The 16,505-nt window shown below is 39.6% G+C and overlaps 1 protein-coding gene across 1 annotated transcript in view; it reads right to left on the bottom strand.

The window, feature by feature from the left end:
* SNX2 (sorting nexin 2) overlaps positions 1-16,505 on the bottom strand; it is a 36,229-nt gene that overhangs the window by 13,127 nt on the left and 6,597 nt on the right. The window contains exons 2-6 of the mRNA XM_025210481.1: positions 12,041-12,204; positions 10,092-10,158; positions 9,805-9,848; positions 9,567-9,708; positions 4,431-4,509 (exon numbers count right to left, since the gene is read on the bottom strand). Of these exons, the coding sequence (XP_025066266.1) occupies positions 4,431-4,509; positions 9,567-9,708; positions 9,805-9,848; positions 10,092-10,158; positions 12,041-12,094 (386 nt within the window). The 5' untranslated portion in view covers positions 12,095-12,204. The remainder of the gene's footprint in view (positions 1-4,430; positions 4,510-9,566; positions 9,709-9,804; positions 9,849-10,091; positions 10,159-12,040; positions 12,205-16,505) is intronic.

The following is a 16,505-nucleotide window of genomic DNA, read 5'->3' on the forward strand; positions in this document are numbered from 1 at the left end:
CCCACCCCCAGTAGCACGTGGGAACCCAGCTTCAGCTGCGTGCTGTTCCAGATGGGACAGACCTGCCTGGGTCAGCACCAGCCAGAAGAAGTGGCAGCAGAGCCGTATGCTGTTCGCGACTGACCAGCGCAGGTAGGGGGAAAGTGCAGCTGAGCCCTGCTGCTCCGGCTGGGCTCATCCTGAGGTTCATTTCATGTTTGTAAAATGCTTGGAGAGCTCCACATAGATGCACTGCATAGAAATGCAAAATATATTTTGACTTATTTGGTTGGCACATTGGACTGAGATTTTCAAAGCTGAGTCAAAAGGCCAACTTCCATTAAAATTAATGGGATTTAGAGGGCTCCAAATCTTTTATGACAACTTTGTAACATGCCTATCTACCCCTTTTTGCAAATCTCAGCCATAGTTTGGAAGCTCAGCCAAAGAACATAAGAGCATAAAAGGTGCTGTGCTTGGTCAGCCCCATGGTCCATCTAGCTCAGTATCCGGTCCTGAACAGTGGCAGAGGTGGATGCTATAGAGGGAGAGTTTTGAACTGGTTATTTAGACCCATTTCATTGCCACTTCCTGCAACTTCATTGGTGTCAAAGGTCACATGACATCACTTCCTGATGTCATGTCACTTCCTGTGAGGTCTTTGAACATGGCTCGCCGGCCCACCAGGTGATTAAAAAGTTCGTGATCCAGCCCCACATTCAAAAAGGTTGGACACCCTGATTTACGGGGTTTCTGGGAATGCTGAGCTGATCCACTATCCCTTTATTTTTGGGATAGTTACTATCCAGTTACTTCAAGACTAAAAGCTTTGTTAATTTAATGAATATGCTGCAATTTCATTGTTCTATTTATATCCAAGAGGCATAAGTTACAATGCTTTGGAGGAATCATTCACCCAGCTGCTAGAGCTGCTACATAAACTTGACCAACTAAACTGAAAGCATCTGGAGTCAAGCATCAAGTTTCATTAATGTTATTATAGATTCATATTAAGTCAGTATTAAATATGCTCTCCCCCCAAAAAAAAATCCAGAAAGGATGGCAAGAAACATCATAGGCATCTGGATAGTGTAGCAAGGTATAGGTTTAAGTTACCTCCAATATCAAACAGAATGCTCCTGGTTAATACAAGCTTGAAGGATAGTAGAAAAAACCCACACTATGCAGTGTGGTCCAACCTGACTTAGTGGAAAAAACTGCTTTACAAGTCCAAGTGTAGCAGTCAATCTTCTAGCCAGAAGTTTCCTAGTTCCAGTAACAAGGAAACAAGCATGGTTCAATCAAAAGCTAGTCTTAGTTGTGGTTGGTGCACAATGCTTCAGAAAAAGTTAAAAAAACAAAACCAAACCCCACACAAATAAAAGCAGCCAGTAGCATGCAAGAGGGGAGGAGGGTTATTCTGTTTGTCACGATGCAGAAGCCTAGCAAAACCTCTTCAACATGAACCTGGGGATGTAATTACTTGATTTAGTCCATCATACTTATGAATGAACCAAGAATTTTTAGCTTATAAGCAGGGATCTGGGTTTTCCCTGTTTGACATGGAAAAATGAAGATTTTCTCCTTTAAAAGGAGAAAAATGCAGAAAACAGTGGGTTTCCCCTTGCAGGCTTCCAAATCACTTAAAAATTGTAAATATAATCAATAAAACCTTGGGTTCAACTGATTGCTATATAGCGGCATTTAATTTTAATCATGGAAAAACTCAGATTTGGGGGGTTTTTAATCAGAGAATTTGGTGTTTTTAAAGAGAGAAAGCCAGGATCCCTGCTTATAAACTCAACTCACACAGTTCTAGAAAACACCATCTTTGGAGTCTCACTTGGGATACTTGAAAAAAGTTCACAACTAAGAGATTTCAACTATAATTGCTTCTCCTGCACACACCTCTCCCCCTACCATGACATAATATAGAAATGTTCCTGATTTTTAAACTCGGCAAAAACTGATTGATTGGACACCCCAGATCTTGAATCATTCTTCAATGCTTCAAAGCCAACAGCAGAATACTTGATGTCACCATGCAGCTTGGCCAAATGAATTCACAGACAATTTGTTCCTTTAGAAAGGATATAAACCAGCAGACCATCGGAATGAATAGTGTTCTGCATTCTCAGTTTTTACCGATTTTCACTGATAAATTCCCTAATTTTTTATTGAACTCATTCGTTTTTTACTGATTTACACCTGTTTTTCAGTTCAAATCCCTGTTAACTGGCACAAGTAGGGAATGGCCCATTCCCCACTCATGCCGATTAATGGGGATGTGAACTGAAAAAATGGGTGGTGCTAGTAAGCTAAAAGTACCACTGTGCTGGTTATCTGAGGCACAAGTTTCTGGCCAGTCATGGGTAGGGGGTGGCAGCAGCTGCATGCAGAGCAGGGGGTGGTGGCGGCAGCTGTGTGGGGGCCAGGGGAGGGTGGCTGGAGCCGCTGCCTGGGGGTGCGAGGCTCCTGGCTCTGACCCTGGGCAGGGCGGGACAGGCCGCGGGAATTGCTTCCAGGGCAGGCAGGTCTGAGCTGCACCCTGGTGGCTCTGGCCCTGCTCTGGGCACTGGGAGCTGCAAGTGCCGCTAGGCGTGGGGTGGGGACGGGGACACGACGATGATGACGACACGGGGACTAGTGCGAGAGCTTGGTCCTGCTCTCTGCAGCCTGTTGCCAGCAGTGGCACTGGGCTTTTGCTAATGCTCAGGGTGGGCAGCAGCCTGCTCCCATCCTGCACGCAGATCTGGGGGCACACACCCCTCAGGAAGAGCCCAGCACAGCCCCCCAGTCCCCAGGGGGGAGGGTGCATAGCAGCAAGAGCCACGCTGCCCCGCACCCACTGACAGCTCCCCCAGCTTTGCTCTCTGCTGCAGCGTTGGGAGCAGCTGATGGGCTGCACTGCACACTTCCCCCTGCACTTTCCTTAGTCCCAGCCTTACTCCCTCCCTCCCTCCTGATTTCCCCGATTTATACTGATTTCCCCCCTTTTCTTCCTTTTACCCCAATTTCATCTCTGTTTTTATGTTTTGAATATAAACCCAAAAAAATTCCTGGATTTTTTCAATTTTCTCCTTTCATCTAATAGCCTAATGAGCAAGTATGCTTTTCATAGACTTCTTACGATGACTGAAAGAAATATAAGTCTTGATCTCCATATCGACTTTAAAAAAAAGGTACTAAATAAAAGCTATTATTCAAGATGATGATGCTTACTAGTTTCTAAAATGGAGTTCTAGTTCGCTACTTTAGAAGACAAAGAAGTCAAAAAGCAGCTCTTAAACAGCAGTGACTTCTTGGCAAATCTTGAACAGCCTCTATAAAAATCTTCCTCCAAGTGATAAGGCAAGAAGAAGCCTTATGCTTATTTGACAGTAACCTGATTTTATGCATTTTATATTTATTGTCCCAGGAAGTAGGCTAGTCATCTACAAAAGCTATACTTTTCTGAAATAATTAGTTTTCAAAGGTGCTATCCTGCCCTGCCTTCTGCCCGATTTCAGGCCAACATGGCTAACTAACTCTCTCTCTTTACGAACTAGTAGACTTTAAAATGTTATTTTATAAACCCCAAGCTTTCTACACAGCTGTTCAAAGTGTTGTTTTGTTAAAAATATATGTAATCTTCATCGATTTACGTGGCAAATACACCTTACTTTGTATGATGTATTTAGGCTACAGTATCAAAAAAGTTAGGCTACAGTATCAAAATTATTAGGCAACATGAAGAAGTTCTAGTTCAAAGCAGAAAACCAGAACTGATTTAGCACCCAGAAAACCTACATACTGCTTTAAGACCGGTGTTGGTTAATTAACGATGGAGTTCAGTATTAAATTTCAGTTAAGAGGTCTTTTGAATGTCACTGGTAAGACATTTTCACTCAAAATTTCCAGAAGTTTACTCGCTTTCATTGAAAAGGTCTCAAGGTAACTAATTCTTAAAAAAATCTTAGTCTACCATTAGCAGGTAAAATCATTTGATTATTTAAATGAGAATATAAATTTCTTACTTACATTTAAAATCTTTCCTTAAACTTGCACTACCTCAAAGTATAGTAGTTTGTGAGCATAGATTAGTCAGAGTAATGGGTCGCTAAAAACACTCTCTCCTCTGACTAAGCAGAGTTTGCAAAGTGCAATAGGAAAGAATATAGTTAAAACTTACTTATGAAAAATTAAAAATCATTATGAAGACAGTCCATTTAGTACCAAGTTTTAATTGATTTTGTCAGCAGAAACTGAACAAAGAAAAAACCCCCCAAACTGACCATGTTTAAAATGGAAACAAAACACAGATTATTTGGGCCTGATACAGCAGACACTTAGGCTGCTGTATGAGGCTCTTGTTATACACTTCATGAGTTCTGGAGGCTCTTGTTATACACTTCATGAGTTCTGTATAAACAGGTGTGGGAGGCAGAATCAGATCTAGATAAATACATTACCTTTCTAGTGCAGCTCTTCTTTTTTCTACAAATTCTGTAGATGAAGAATCTTCCTTGCCTACCTTTACCTTGGTCATGCCTTTGAAGAAAATAGCATCATATTAACTGTGTATTATGAAGAAATCAACATAAACACAAAAATGTAAGCATTGAAGCAAAACAAGCCTTGGGTGAAATTTTTATTTTTTGAAAGACTACTAGTAGGCTGGTACTGGCAGCACTAAAGGTCTATAAATGTAAGGAAGCGTCCATTTTTTGTACGGTACTGACTTCATGGTTCATTCCAAGACAGAAAAAAAGTTCAACTACTTTAAGGTGGCTTTTATCTCTTACCAAACCCTAAAATGGAAGGGCTTATGTGATCTGAAACAGGGCTACTTAATTGAGCTGGAGTGCTCACATTAAGGACTCTAAATTATTGGATAAAATTACAGCTTGAACCCTTATCAGATACCCTAAGTGCATTTTAAAAGCTTCTTCTGCTCCAAGTAAACTCTTATTTGGATGGCTAAACAATATTTATATTCTTCTCCAGACAACTGGCCCATGAAATAGTCTGACCATTACTGACCCAATATTTCCCCATATTTAAAACAAGATGTACACTTAAGGAAGACACCAGCATGCAGACAAACATGCAAGTAGTGTGATTCTCAAGATTCCCCTTTTTTGAGATAAAAGAAAGCAAACTTTTGGCCTAGAAACCATCTGCAGGACAAAGCCACAAACAAGAGGCCATTACAAGACTGCAATTTACTGTAACAGGATTTGCAGTCAACATGGGCAAGTGATGTTGGACCCCATATCTGGACAGGATATATTCTTGCAAAGGGAGATAGATGGCCCAACTCACGATTTGTGATCTTGCTCATTCTTTGAATAAATGAAGAAAATGGATCTCTCCATTAAATGGAAAATTTTAAGTACTGGGCTAACTAAGAAAAAATAAATTTAGCTACTCACTAACAATGTACAGCTCATCCTATACCTCACAGATGTATTTGCACTACTACTGCAAAGTAAAGGCAAGGAAAAAAAATCCTTATTTTATTCTATTTTATGTTACTTCATTTTACCTAGTTTTGTATCATCACATATTATGTTCATTTTTACTTCTGTTTAAAATAGAATATGTAATTTCACTGTATGCTTTTACCAATAACCATGAATTATTTTGTTATATATAATTTTACTGTTACTTCTATTGTATTGTTCTAGTAAAGCTATAAACTATTAACTACATACTACATACATATCCTCATAGTTCTTAAATCAATTGGATGCGTTTGCCTACCACCATATTATACAGGGGGTAAATCAAAGGTGTTGTGGATGTTATTTTCCTGAAGCTTCAAAGTTAAATATAAGTTTGTGAAAAAAAAGCATATTGCTGACAAAGGTGTTGAATATGTTTATTAAGTTCAAAATATAATATTTTTTCCTTTAATACATTTGCGCTACATTTTTTCCATATATGCATCTGTGCTACAACAGTCTGGCAGAGTCCCCTGTGGTTCAGTGGTAGACTCCTTGTCTCCCAGGAGACCTGGGATCAATTCCTTGATGCTTATACAAATCCAGCCACAGAGGCACTACAGCTCTGGACTCCACCTGGCCTTTGGATTCTGTCTCAGAGGCCTAAAGGTAGGGGTGGGAGGTCTGGACAGCCTTCACTCCTTCAAAACTCCTGCTTAGGCATATGCATCAAAGGTCTGGGTGACCTCTCATGCATACATCATGATCCAGAAGGATCGACAGTCAACAAACAAATGATCTGGCTGCCATTTCATACACTGCAAATGACAGAAGCTACAGCTGTAAGTTCGGTAGTCATTCAATAAACTCATACTTTTATGAGTTCATTCCAACTTTCATTCTGGCTACTTAACGAGTTACCTATAAACAAGAGACAATATGTCACGTCAATATTAATATAATATATTTGGTATATATTTTTTCTCCCAGATCAACTTTCCGTTATTCAGACTCTGAAATACTTTACATTTTAGAAGGTAAATTTGAAATTTTCTAAAGGCTCAAAGATACCTTTTGTTCAAAGAACAAGTGTTTGAATATACTCTCATCAATACAATTTTGATTCCATCACTGGCAACTTGAGGTTACTAAGGAACAGACTCATTTCCCCAGGAATACGCCCATAAGCAGAACTGGACCAAGGTAGAAATTCCTTTTATTTGCCACTAACATTAAATCCGGGTTGCACATGTTAGTGTGTGCAGAGTATCTGAATGTTTAAGAAACCCCATTGATGGCACTATGCTTATTGTGAAAATCTGTGGATCAGCACTGTGTTCAGGAAGCAACTAAGAAAAAAAAATTCTGTTAAATAAAACACCTATGCTATGGAGCAAGGCAGTCCAACTTCGGAGTGGCTAGGGCTATGCTGCCCGCAGGGCTGGCAGCAGGAAGCAGAACAGGGGTGGACAATTATTTGGGCTGGAGGGACACTTAATGAGTTTTGGCAAGCTGTTGAGGGCTACACACACATGCACACCCTCCTGGACCAGCCAGAACCTGCTGGCAGTGTCTGCAGCTGGGGGAGTAGGGGACGTAGTCTGATCATGGGCCTCTGTGCCATCTTGTTCTGCCATCTGGATTCCTGGAGCGCGCACACTCCGTTATTCACGCCCACAGTACCACACTCAAGCAGCTACACGATTTCTGGTTCAGATTAAAAATATACCATGCTATGTGTATCCTGAGAACAGCACTGCCTAGGCACCACAACTAGATGGTATGTCATACTTAAATCTATTCCAGAGTCAAAATGGATATTTATTAGCACACTTTTTTTTCCAAAGTAAAAGAAAGTAAGTAAAAAAAAAAAGTTGAAGTGTATGATAGGAGCTGCTGCCTAGACGAATACAAGCCAAGCGAATAGGGCGAACGGCAAATGCACAAGTAGGCCAGAGCACAGTATCTTTTTGTATCCATCAAAAGATGAGAGAAGAGCAAGGTGAGCATTTACTAAGACTACCTGGGCCATGCACACACATTCTATTTGTAGCTCTACAAACAGAGCATATATACACCTGTGCGATCTGTAATACTACAAAAACGTTCCCATTTTAAATAGGAACTTCTCTATAGCACATTTTGTAACTGGGAAGGTGCTACATGTGCCAGTACATGTAGGGCAGGGGGTCTCAGACCTCCAGCATTCTAGTGCTCTGCTCTCCCTCCTCTGTGCAACCCCCCCAACCTTCTCCATCCAGAAAAGGAAGGGCAGAAGAATGGCCGGCTCCCTGACAGCTGACCCAGCCACAGCAAGCTGCCACAGAACACACTTTCTTAAACAGCTTCCTCAACACCTGTAGGGTTGGCAAGGGCAAAGCAAGCAGGTTTCCTGACTCCTACCACCTCCACAAGTAGCAGAGTGGTTTTTGACGGCCACTGCCCCAGCACTGGGATTGGGACCTAGTGGTGCAGCAACAGCAGCTGTCAAAAACAGCCAGGGCTGGTCCCAACAAGTAGGCATCTTTCTCCTACTGAGCCAAATAAAGCCAAATATACAGCCTCCACAATAGAGCTTACCACCTGCCACCCCCACCGGTGACAGCAGGCTGTCTTTTGACAGCTGCCACTTTTTAGCAGCTGCCAGTTGATCACTGATGACCAGATCCCTTCCCCAGCGGGGGGAGAGGGTATACTGTCAATCTGAGCTCACTGACAGGCTCCCTGGGGGTGGGGATAGCAAAGGAGCAGCTCCCGACTGCCCACTGACTGATGAATGCACTTGAGGTGCACATGCAGAACTCTAGCCAGAGGGTTGCAAATGTGTATATGCCCCCACAGTGCTTCATTTTGGTAGTGCCACAGGTGAATGTGTGTTTATGGCCTCTATCACAGGTAGGTAGGGTGACAAATTCACAAAAAAAAAAATCAGCTAAAAAAGTCACCATTTCCATGCTCTGTAAAGCTTAATAGCAGGTAAGCATTAAATCTAGCAGTTTAAGTGGCAGCAGAATACCAACTGCCTTAACGAGGAACTTGGATGGGCATTTTACACTTGTGGGCAATGAATGGATTTGATTACTTCAAGCCATGTAAATATTTGCTATATCTAGTAACTTGTCCTAATTATGCATTGTTTAGTTATTGGAATATACTGCACAGAATCTATTTCCTGGCTATCATCCAGCACCTATTAAAGTGTATTCTATTGCAGTGTATGCAACTAAAAGGAAGCCATAGACCATTAAGTTGGGAAGTGATTATTGTGCAAGACATACTGAAAGAGAAGAAACAAGCCAATCTATTATCCAACTCCAGTTAAAAGTAGTAAAAAATCAGGTTATATTAGCAGAGGGACAAAAATCACAAGGGACTGTACTATCAGCACAGCACAGCTGAGAAGCTCATCTGGAATACTGCACAGTATTAGTCACTGTTGTTTCAGACCGTTTTCATATAGTTAAAAACACAGTTCAAGCCTGTAAAATGAGTATGAAATTGGTATTCTCCCATAAGATGTCTACTCCCTGTACACATGTATAGTATGAGTTACTAATCTAATGATTCAAGTAAAAGGCAACAACAACCTTTTAGACAAATATCAAATTACATACAGGAGAAGCTGGTTTCTTTCCCTCCTTGCATCAGTTACCACCATACAACTCCAAGATAACCGTTTTTCCAATCTCACAGCAAGAAGCTTTACTTACCTGCACAGCCTTCAGTATTTGTGAAGCAGGAAGAACAAACTCTACTAAATCAGAGCCCTCATTAAGCCTGTACAGCTGGAAACCAGAAGCCATTGGGGACACAAGTGAACCATGCCAAGGATTTGATTCTAACTGAACTAATTTCCAATAGGATGAGCTTCAGTTAAAGTTCTTATCTTACCCAATCCCTGCCTGCAGCAAGATTGCATTTTTTAAAAAAAAGCAACCCTCCCCGCTGCCCAACATGCATATATTAAGTTTTGAATCACCAGATCAAAACTGACCATGTTCTACACAGAATACATTAATATAAGCTGGAAACTATTTATATTAAAGAACATACATGTTGCAATACTTGAAGAGTGTTTTAGAAGCCAGTAGTCAGCATTTCATGACAAACGATACCTAGACAAAACCTCAAATGATCAGCCTTATATAAAGCTATACTTACCTACAATACTTTTCTCTGGAGCTGGAGGCACAATGTAACCAACGTGCATATACTTTGTTGCTAATTTGCTGTGCAAACCAAGGAAGTCACTGAATCTTCTTTTAACAGAGAATTCATTTTTGTTAAACATAGGTAGAGCTGTCTAAAAAAAAAAGAAAGAAGTTAGGCTGTATAAGTAGATACAACAACAAATACGTGATTACCTACAGTAATGTAACAGATATTTTCAAAGAGTTACCTTTGTTGTTACTCTGTATGCCATGTAGGCATTCATGCCATCCCCTGTAAGAAGACACACAGTTAAAGATACTTATCCTAAAATAGATCTTCTGAACTATTTAAATATGGAGTTAAGTTCGAATGTTATCTACCTCTCTCATTACAAATGCAACCCATTTAATTCTTACAAGAGCAGGCTGACTGCATCATGAATGGTAATATATAAACCCCAAGTTCTTCAGCTAACAAGGAGATAGCAATGCTGAAAGTGTCTCAGATTTCTTTAAGTCCATGATATCAACTCACCAACTTTCTCTGGGTCCGAGACATTTATTTCTATATCAAATACATCTCCATTTGCTTCCTCTTCAATCTGGAGAAAAGAACATTATATACTGTTATATATAAAGTGAATTTTCAACAACAAAAGTAATTTTCAGTAATATTTAAGTAGGAGAGGAGGGAGTCAGTAGCTAGAAAAGCACAACCCCAAAAGGCACACTTTCCAACTTTAATGGGACAACTTTGCAGAAATTATTGTCTTAAGTCCTTCCCCACAGCTTTCACATAGCAAAAGGATACAAACTCCAGTTAATTCAAAACTTTAAAAAACATATACACTTCCCTTTTTGTCATGACGGAAAGTAGTCACAAGACAGGTCTTCACTAGGCCCCAACCAACAAGAACCGTTTAAGAACCAAGCGCTGTGTCTACTAAAGTTAGATCCTCCTAGGCTAAGCAGACACAGTTAAAAAGCCCAAGGCACAATCGATTCAATCTTCACAGGTTAATCTAAGATGCATAGATTGAACCAATAAGCAACTGAACAGACATTCACTTTTGATTCTGGAACTACCACCACATGCCTGCAGTGGCCCAGGCCCGAAGCTGGGGAGCGCTAGAGTATGCCTCTCTGACTGGCTGGAACAAACAGGTTGGGCCAAGGTTAACCCACCTACTCTGCGAGGGGGGTTTGCAGGGGAGGTGCAAAAGCATCCTGGGAAGCTGGGTGACTGAGCCAACTTGAATCTGGAGGGGATCTGGGACAGAAGGTCAATAAACTGTTTTAACTTAAATCAGTTAAGTCTAATACTACTTCTAGCCAGGTTCTTCTTAAACCAGTTTCAGCCACTTTGAAAGTGGTTTATGTGCACTGAACTTCTGTTGTGTTACTGATTTGAACTGGTTTCTGATCACGTATACTGGTTTATGTGTAATTTCTGTCATTAGCCCTAGAGAAGGAAACAGACTAGCACGAAAGGGAAATCAATCACTAACAAAACAAGGGAAAAAAAAAATCAATCACTAGCAAAACAAAAATCCCAGAAATACAAGGAAAAGCTCAAAGTTTCTTGTTGTGGGAGGGCAGGACTGTCACTTTAAGAAACAAGAAAAAAAAATGCGCGTACCCCCCGCCAAATTTTAAACGGCAGTTTTACTTTAAACAGTAAATACTAGAGGTGAAATACAAGGTTCAACCTACACAAACTTAAATTCTATTTAAGATTTCTCTTTAGCATTCTGGTTATTCTTGAAGTACCAAATTCTTAAAACACACAAAAAAACTCTCCTACCCAACTACCTTTGATAACCTAACTTTGTCACAACCATAAAATGAAGACATATTGCACTACACACTGCCCGACTTTAAAGACAGGCAGAGCACATAAAAGGTACAATTTCAGCTGGCAAACACTGACTTCTATTTTCTCATTTGCATTAGATAGGCAGCTAGATATCAAAATGTGCATAAATGTATATATAGATTAGCACAGTAGCCACACTACCTTTTACTTTTCTAATACGAGTACCATAATTTACTTGCATCTGAAGCCAGTCACAAGACTAATACTTGGAAATTTACAGGTGATATTCCACTTGCCTGATACCAACATGACCTAAGCAGGTCTTTGATTACAGCAAAGCAACACTGATGAAGTCTTCCTGGTTTCCTCCAGCATTTTTAAACTTAAGATGCAGGATTATGGAATCTGTTCGCTGTCTGGCACAACACTCAGTAATACTTTAAAACAGAATACTAATATTTTTACTGTTCAGATGGGAGTTAAACTGATTTCTATAAACTACTGGGACTGCTGAGATCTCATTAGAAAGAGAAAGTATACTGTAGGTAGAATGAGAGATGAATACTCAAATAAAAGTGAAGACTGCCACATGCCCTATCACCACCCAATATTCCATAAGTACAATTCAGAGTTTTACAAAAAAAGTTAAAATGTGGTTAATTCAGTACCTCTTCCCTGGATCTATCAAAAATCACAGGGGCTGCTATACTTTTTGACTCCATTCTGGATGCTACTAGTGTGGTGGGCGTTACTGGAGTGATTGCAGGAGTAGGTTCTGGTGAAAGGATTGGTTCTCTTTCTGGACTGTCCAAAGAAACTTCTTCTGTGGCTTCTAAAAGAAGTTATGAGTTAGTAATTATCACTGCAGAGGCACATGTGCACCAGACTGTTGCACTGCCTGCAATATCATGCATAATCATATATTCATGTTTTAAAACTGCAAATTAAGGCTTGCTGTATGTGTCTTCATTTCTCAGGTGGAGTTTCATAGTAAATATTGTGCTAATAACCATTTAAATACAATTGTGCATCTAATGGATTTTCACTAGATGACTGTATAAACTAGTTTCCCCTCCCAATCCCCATTACTGATTTATAACTTACCAGTAGAGATTTACTTTGAAGCCAACTTTGGTATGCAAATTTCTGATCAGGACAAAGCAATTAAAACCAAGCGTATTTGAGAGAGCAAAAGAAAATTGATGTTAGCAAGGAGAAAAAAGCATTACATTGTAAAGTGTTTAACTTTAGAATTCAGTACTTAAAACAAAATACCATTCAAGTGTTTTGGCAAGTGATGAGTCTTTGGTTCTCCTTTCATAAAGGTTGAGGAGCGGCAAGTCAGTAAAACTTAAGTACTGTGCCTGCAGGGTGCTGTAAATTAATGAAGACTGAGAACAACTCTTACAACTCATCTGTACTATTTACATTAAAGTCTGACATGGTCAACAAATGAAAAGTTAGCAGCCCTTAAGCAGGCTTCAACATTTAAAACTGAAAACCTTAACAGAGCATTTAAAGAGAACAACTCCCTATACAACCACCCCAACACTACAAAGTTTAATGAGCAGAAAGTTACTTGGCAAACTGTATTGTTGGAAAATATGTTAGACAAGCTTTTCGGAAAAGTGCAGCACTATGTGCCCAAAGGCTTGTCTAACACCTCACAACTACACAGATGTCCTAGTAAAAGATATCACCAAAAAACTGCTGCTTGCATTATCTTGGACCAGCACAGCTGGGGGGCGGGGGAGGGAAAACTACCCTAACATTAAGATTGTATGATTAAGATGTCTGTAGCATACACAAAAAATGAACCCATGTAAAAGATAATCATGCAACTACAGGAAAAAAAGGTCTATGCTACAAAGTTTTACCAGGATGACTATATCGAGAGTACAAAAGTCACTCCTAAGCAGCAAGCTATACCAGGAGTAGGAACATGCAGATGCCATCTAAGAGCATCCTTTGACCCCTGTATAGCTGGAGGGGGAGGGGGGAAGGGGAGGGCATGGCTTAACCTGTCAAAATAGGTTTTTGCCTGAAAAAAGCTGCACCTCCTATATAGGAGCTATGTCAGGATAAAAACACTGGAAGACACCTACAGGCTATGTAACTTGCAAAAAAAAATCTGCGCCTTGATTATTCACCCATTTTTCAGAGCAGGATGTACAACTATACTAGACTGCCTCTCCAACTCTTGGTACCATGCTGCATATCAAACAGTATACCATATTTGGTCTTCCAGGTTCCATACCTTCATAGCCTCAAACTACAGACCACCCTCGTACAAAAATATGACATTTAGCTAAGATTAATTACTAATATAACTGAACCAATGTCTGTTTATCCACATCATCCATGGTGAATTAGCTTTAGAACATTTCATCTATACAGTTTTTTTTTCTCAAGTATAATATATGTACTTTAGAGGTGATAACAGACTGAGATCTAGATATTTGAGGAAGTGTCAACAATTCAAATGAATACAGACACTTTTACTTTTGGTTCAGGAATGCTGTGACTTTCAGATCTTCAGAGTGCCTTCAAGTCATTAAGGTGATTAAGTCCCCCCAGACTTTGAAAAAGACTCAGGCTGTCTTTGAAAATGGAATTAAAGTACTTAAGTGATTTCAGAAAAAAAACATTATTTGGATATACAATTGGTAGCTAGTATACAAAGTCTGTTCAAAAAGTATTGAGACTGATGCTGTAGGAAAGAAAATATTTTATTTACAGGAGTTTCAGCTTAATTTCCTTTGAAGTATGCTTCTTCTGCAGCTACACACTTTCTCCCAACGTTTCTCCCATTGTTGGAAGCACCTCTAATAACCAATTTGTGGAACTGCTAAAAGCTGCTCAGTTGCATTTTGTTTTATGGTTTCCATATCATAAAATCTTCCTTTGAACGTTTTTTTTTAGTTGAGGGAAGATAAAAAGTTGCATGGGACCATATCAGGTGAATATGGAAGCTATGGCACCAGTGGGATACGGTGTTTGGCTAAAATTTGGCTAAAAATTGCTTCACACGCTGTGCTGATTTGGCAGGCGTGTTGTCACGGTGAAGCATCCAAGAGTCAGATACCCACTTTTCTGGTAGTTTTTCTGGTTGTTTCATTTCCAAATTGCTGGTTAGAATTGAATGACATGAACCAACAGAAATTCCAACTTCTTCTGCTATCTTTCGGACAGTCAATCACTTATCATTTTGAACCAAACTGTGAACTGCTGCCACACTTGCATCATGCTGAAGGGTGTCTGGAATGCTCTTCACTTTCGACCATTGACAGTCCTTTTTTGAATCAACAATACTATTCAAAAACTCTTGCATGGCTCAATGTCATCATCAAATGCTATTTTAAGTAATGCAAACGTTTCATTAGCCATTTTCCCGATTTTCAAGCAAAATTTAACGCACATGCGTTGTTCTGGGCACTCTAACATAACGAAAGGGGATGCAACACACAAATGATCTTACTTCAACTGCTGGCCGCAGAAAACGGGAAACACCAGGAGCTGCAAACCTGTCCAGAGGAGTCCCAACATGCCCAAACATGTTCAAAGCCACATCCCCCGCCCAATACTTTGTACCACAAATACATGTCAGTCTTGATACTTTTTGAACAGACCTTGTACATCAGCTGAATAATGTGTTTGCATTTAAGTGACATTACTGGAAAAGGTCAGTGTTTCACTTGCTAAAAAAGAAACAGTTGATTCAAGATGGCAATGTCTTGTATTTGAAGCCCTGTCTAAACTCTCTCTCTCTACACAGCTGGTCCAATAAAAATTATTTTTTAAAAAGGTATCATCCTAAGAAATCCTTGCTTCTTGCATAATTTCTGGACCATCACAGGTACAAAAATCACTCTTACACTATCTCTTACTGTATTTTGAATTTAACCTTAAATTCATGTTATCCTGGTTATTTCAAGGGAGGCAAAAGGACAGAAAAATATTTAGTTGTAGTTTCCTGTTAAGACTGCTCCATTCTGACAGATTAGAACTGCAATTAGCATTTTCCAAGCATACTACTAAAACTTTAGTTTGATCTTTAGTGCAGAAGTAGCCTAAGAACCACCCCAGCAAACTATATCCTCAGAATAATTATGTAAACCACTGAGATAAACAAGGCTTCCCAAGAAAATTGTATCTTCATTAAAATGGCTGTTTTACTTATACATCCTAAAAGGAAAAGTTTAAAACTAAACACTCAACTTCTGGGAGATGAGACATCCGTGTCTGACCTTGTGACCAGGAGCATCACATTAGTATCTCAGTCACATCCTTGGGTTATCAACCTGAACTGCATGCTAGTATTCAGGGCTTCATGTGTGGATCAAAGGAACCATATACAACCAGTTATCTATTGATTCTGTCTGAATCCACCTACTTTTACTACACCAGAAAATGCCAAAAGCAATAACTACATGAAGAATTTTCTATGTATAGTTATATACAAGTCGTTGATGTTACAGGCAGGCTATTATAGACAAACCAAGGCTGTATTACATTTCAGCTTTATTGGCTATTTAGCTAGTAAAGTAGGAAAGACACCACAAGTGTAGTTAAGCTAGCATTTTAAGATCTAGCTCCCAAATCCATGTTCAGGCACTTCATGCTCTTAGTATTTAAATGAACCATCCATAGAGATGACACTATTCTACCTTGTAGTCTTTTAAGCACAAAAACTAGAAGCACCGTCCACATAGTTCAAAAGACCACAACATTTAAAAACAGTGATCATTCTTATTCCAAAATTGAATAAGGTTCTAAAATTGTGTACATTTCTTTTCAGCTAAAACAGTTTTAAAACTACTACATCATAACAAAGAAGGTTCTTATTCAGGGGTAGGCAACAATTTTGGCCAGTGTCCCGAAAAAACTGCAATGTCTACCTTGTAAGATGCTGGAATACCGGCATGTTAGAAAAACAAAACCAGGGCAGAGGTACATGGCAAGATACACTGTATATTAATATAGTTAATAATCATAAATCTTTCCTTTTTATGGTAAATATCAGATTTCCTAAAAATTCTAAACCTGGTGACAATAAATAAAACTTCATATGCTACCGTTGCTCCTGTGCATTTTTTTTTCTGCTAAGCATGTTGTGATGACAGCAAGAAAAAG

Source organism: Alligator sinensis, unplaced genomic scaffold, assembly GCF_000455745.1.
Source record: "Alligator sinensis unplaced genomic scaffold, ASM45574v1 scaffold1451_1, whole genome shotgun sequence".
Taxonomy (NCBI): Eukaryota; Metazoa; Chordata; order Crocodylia; family Alligatoridae; genus Alligator; species Alligator sinensis.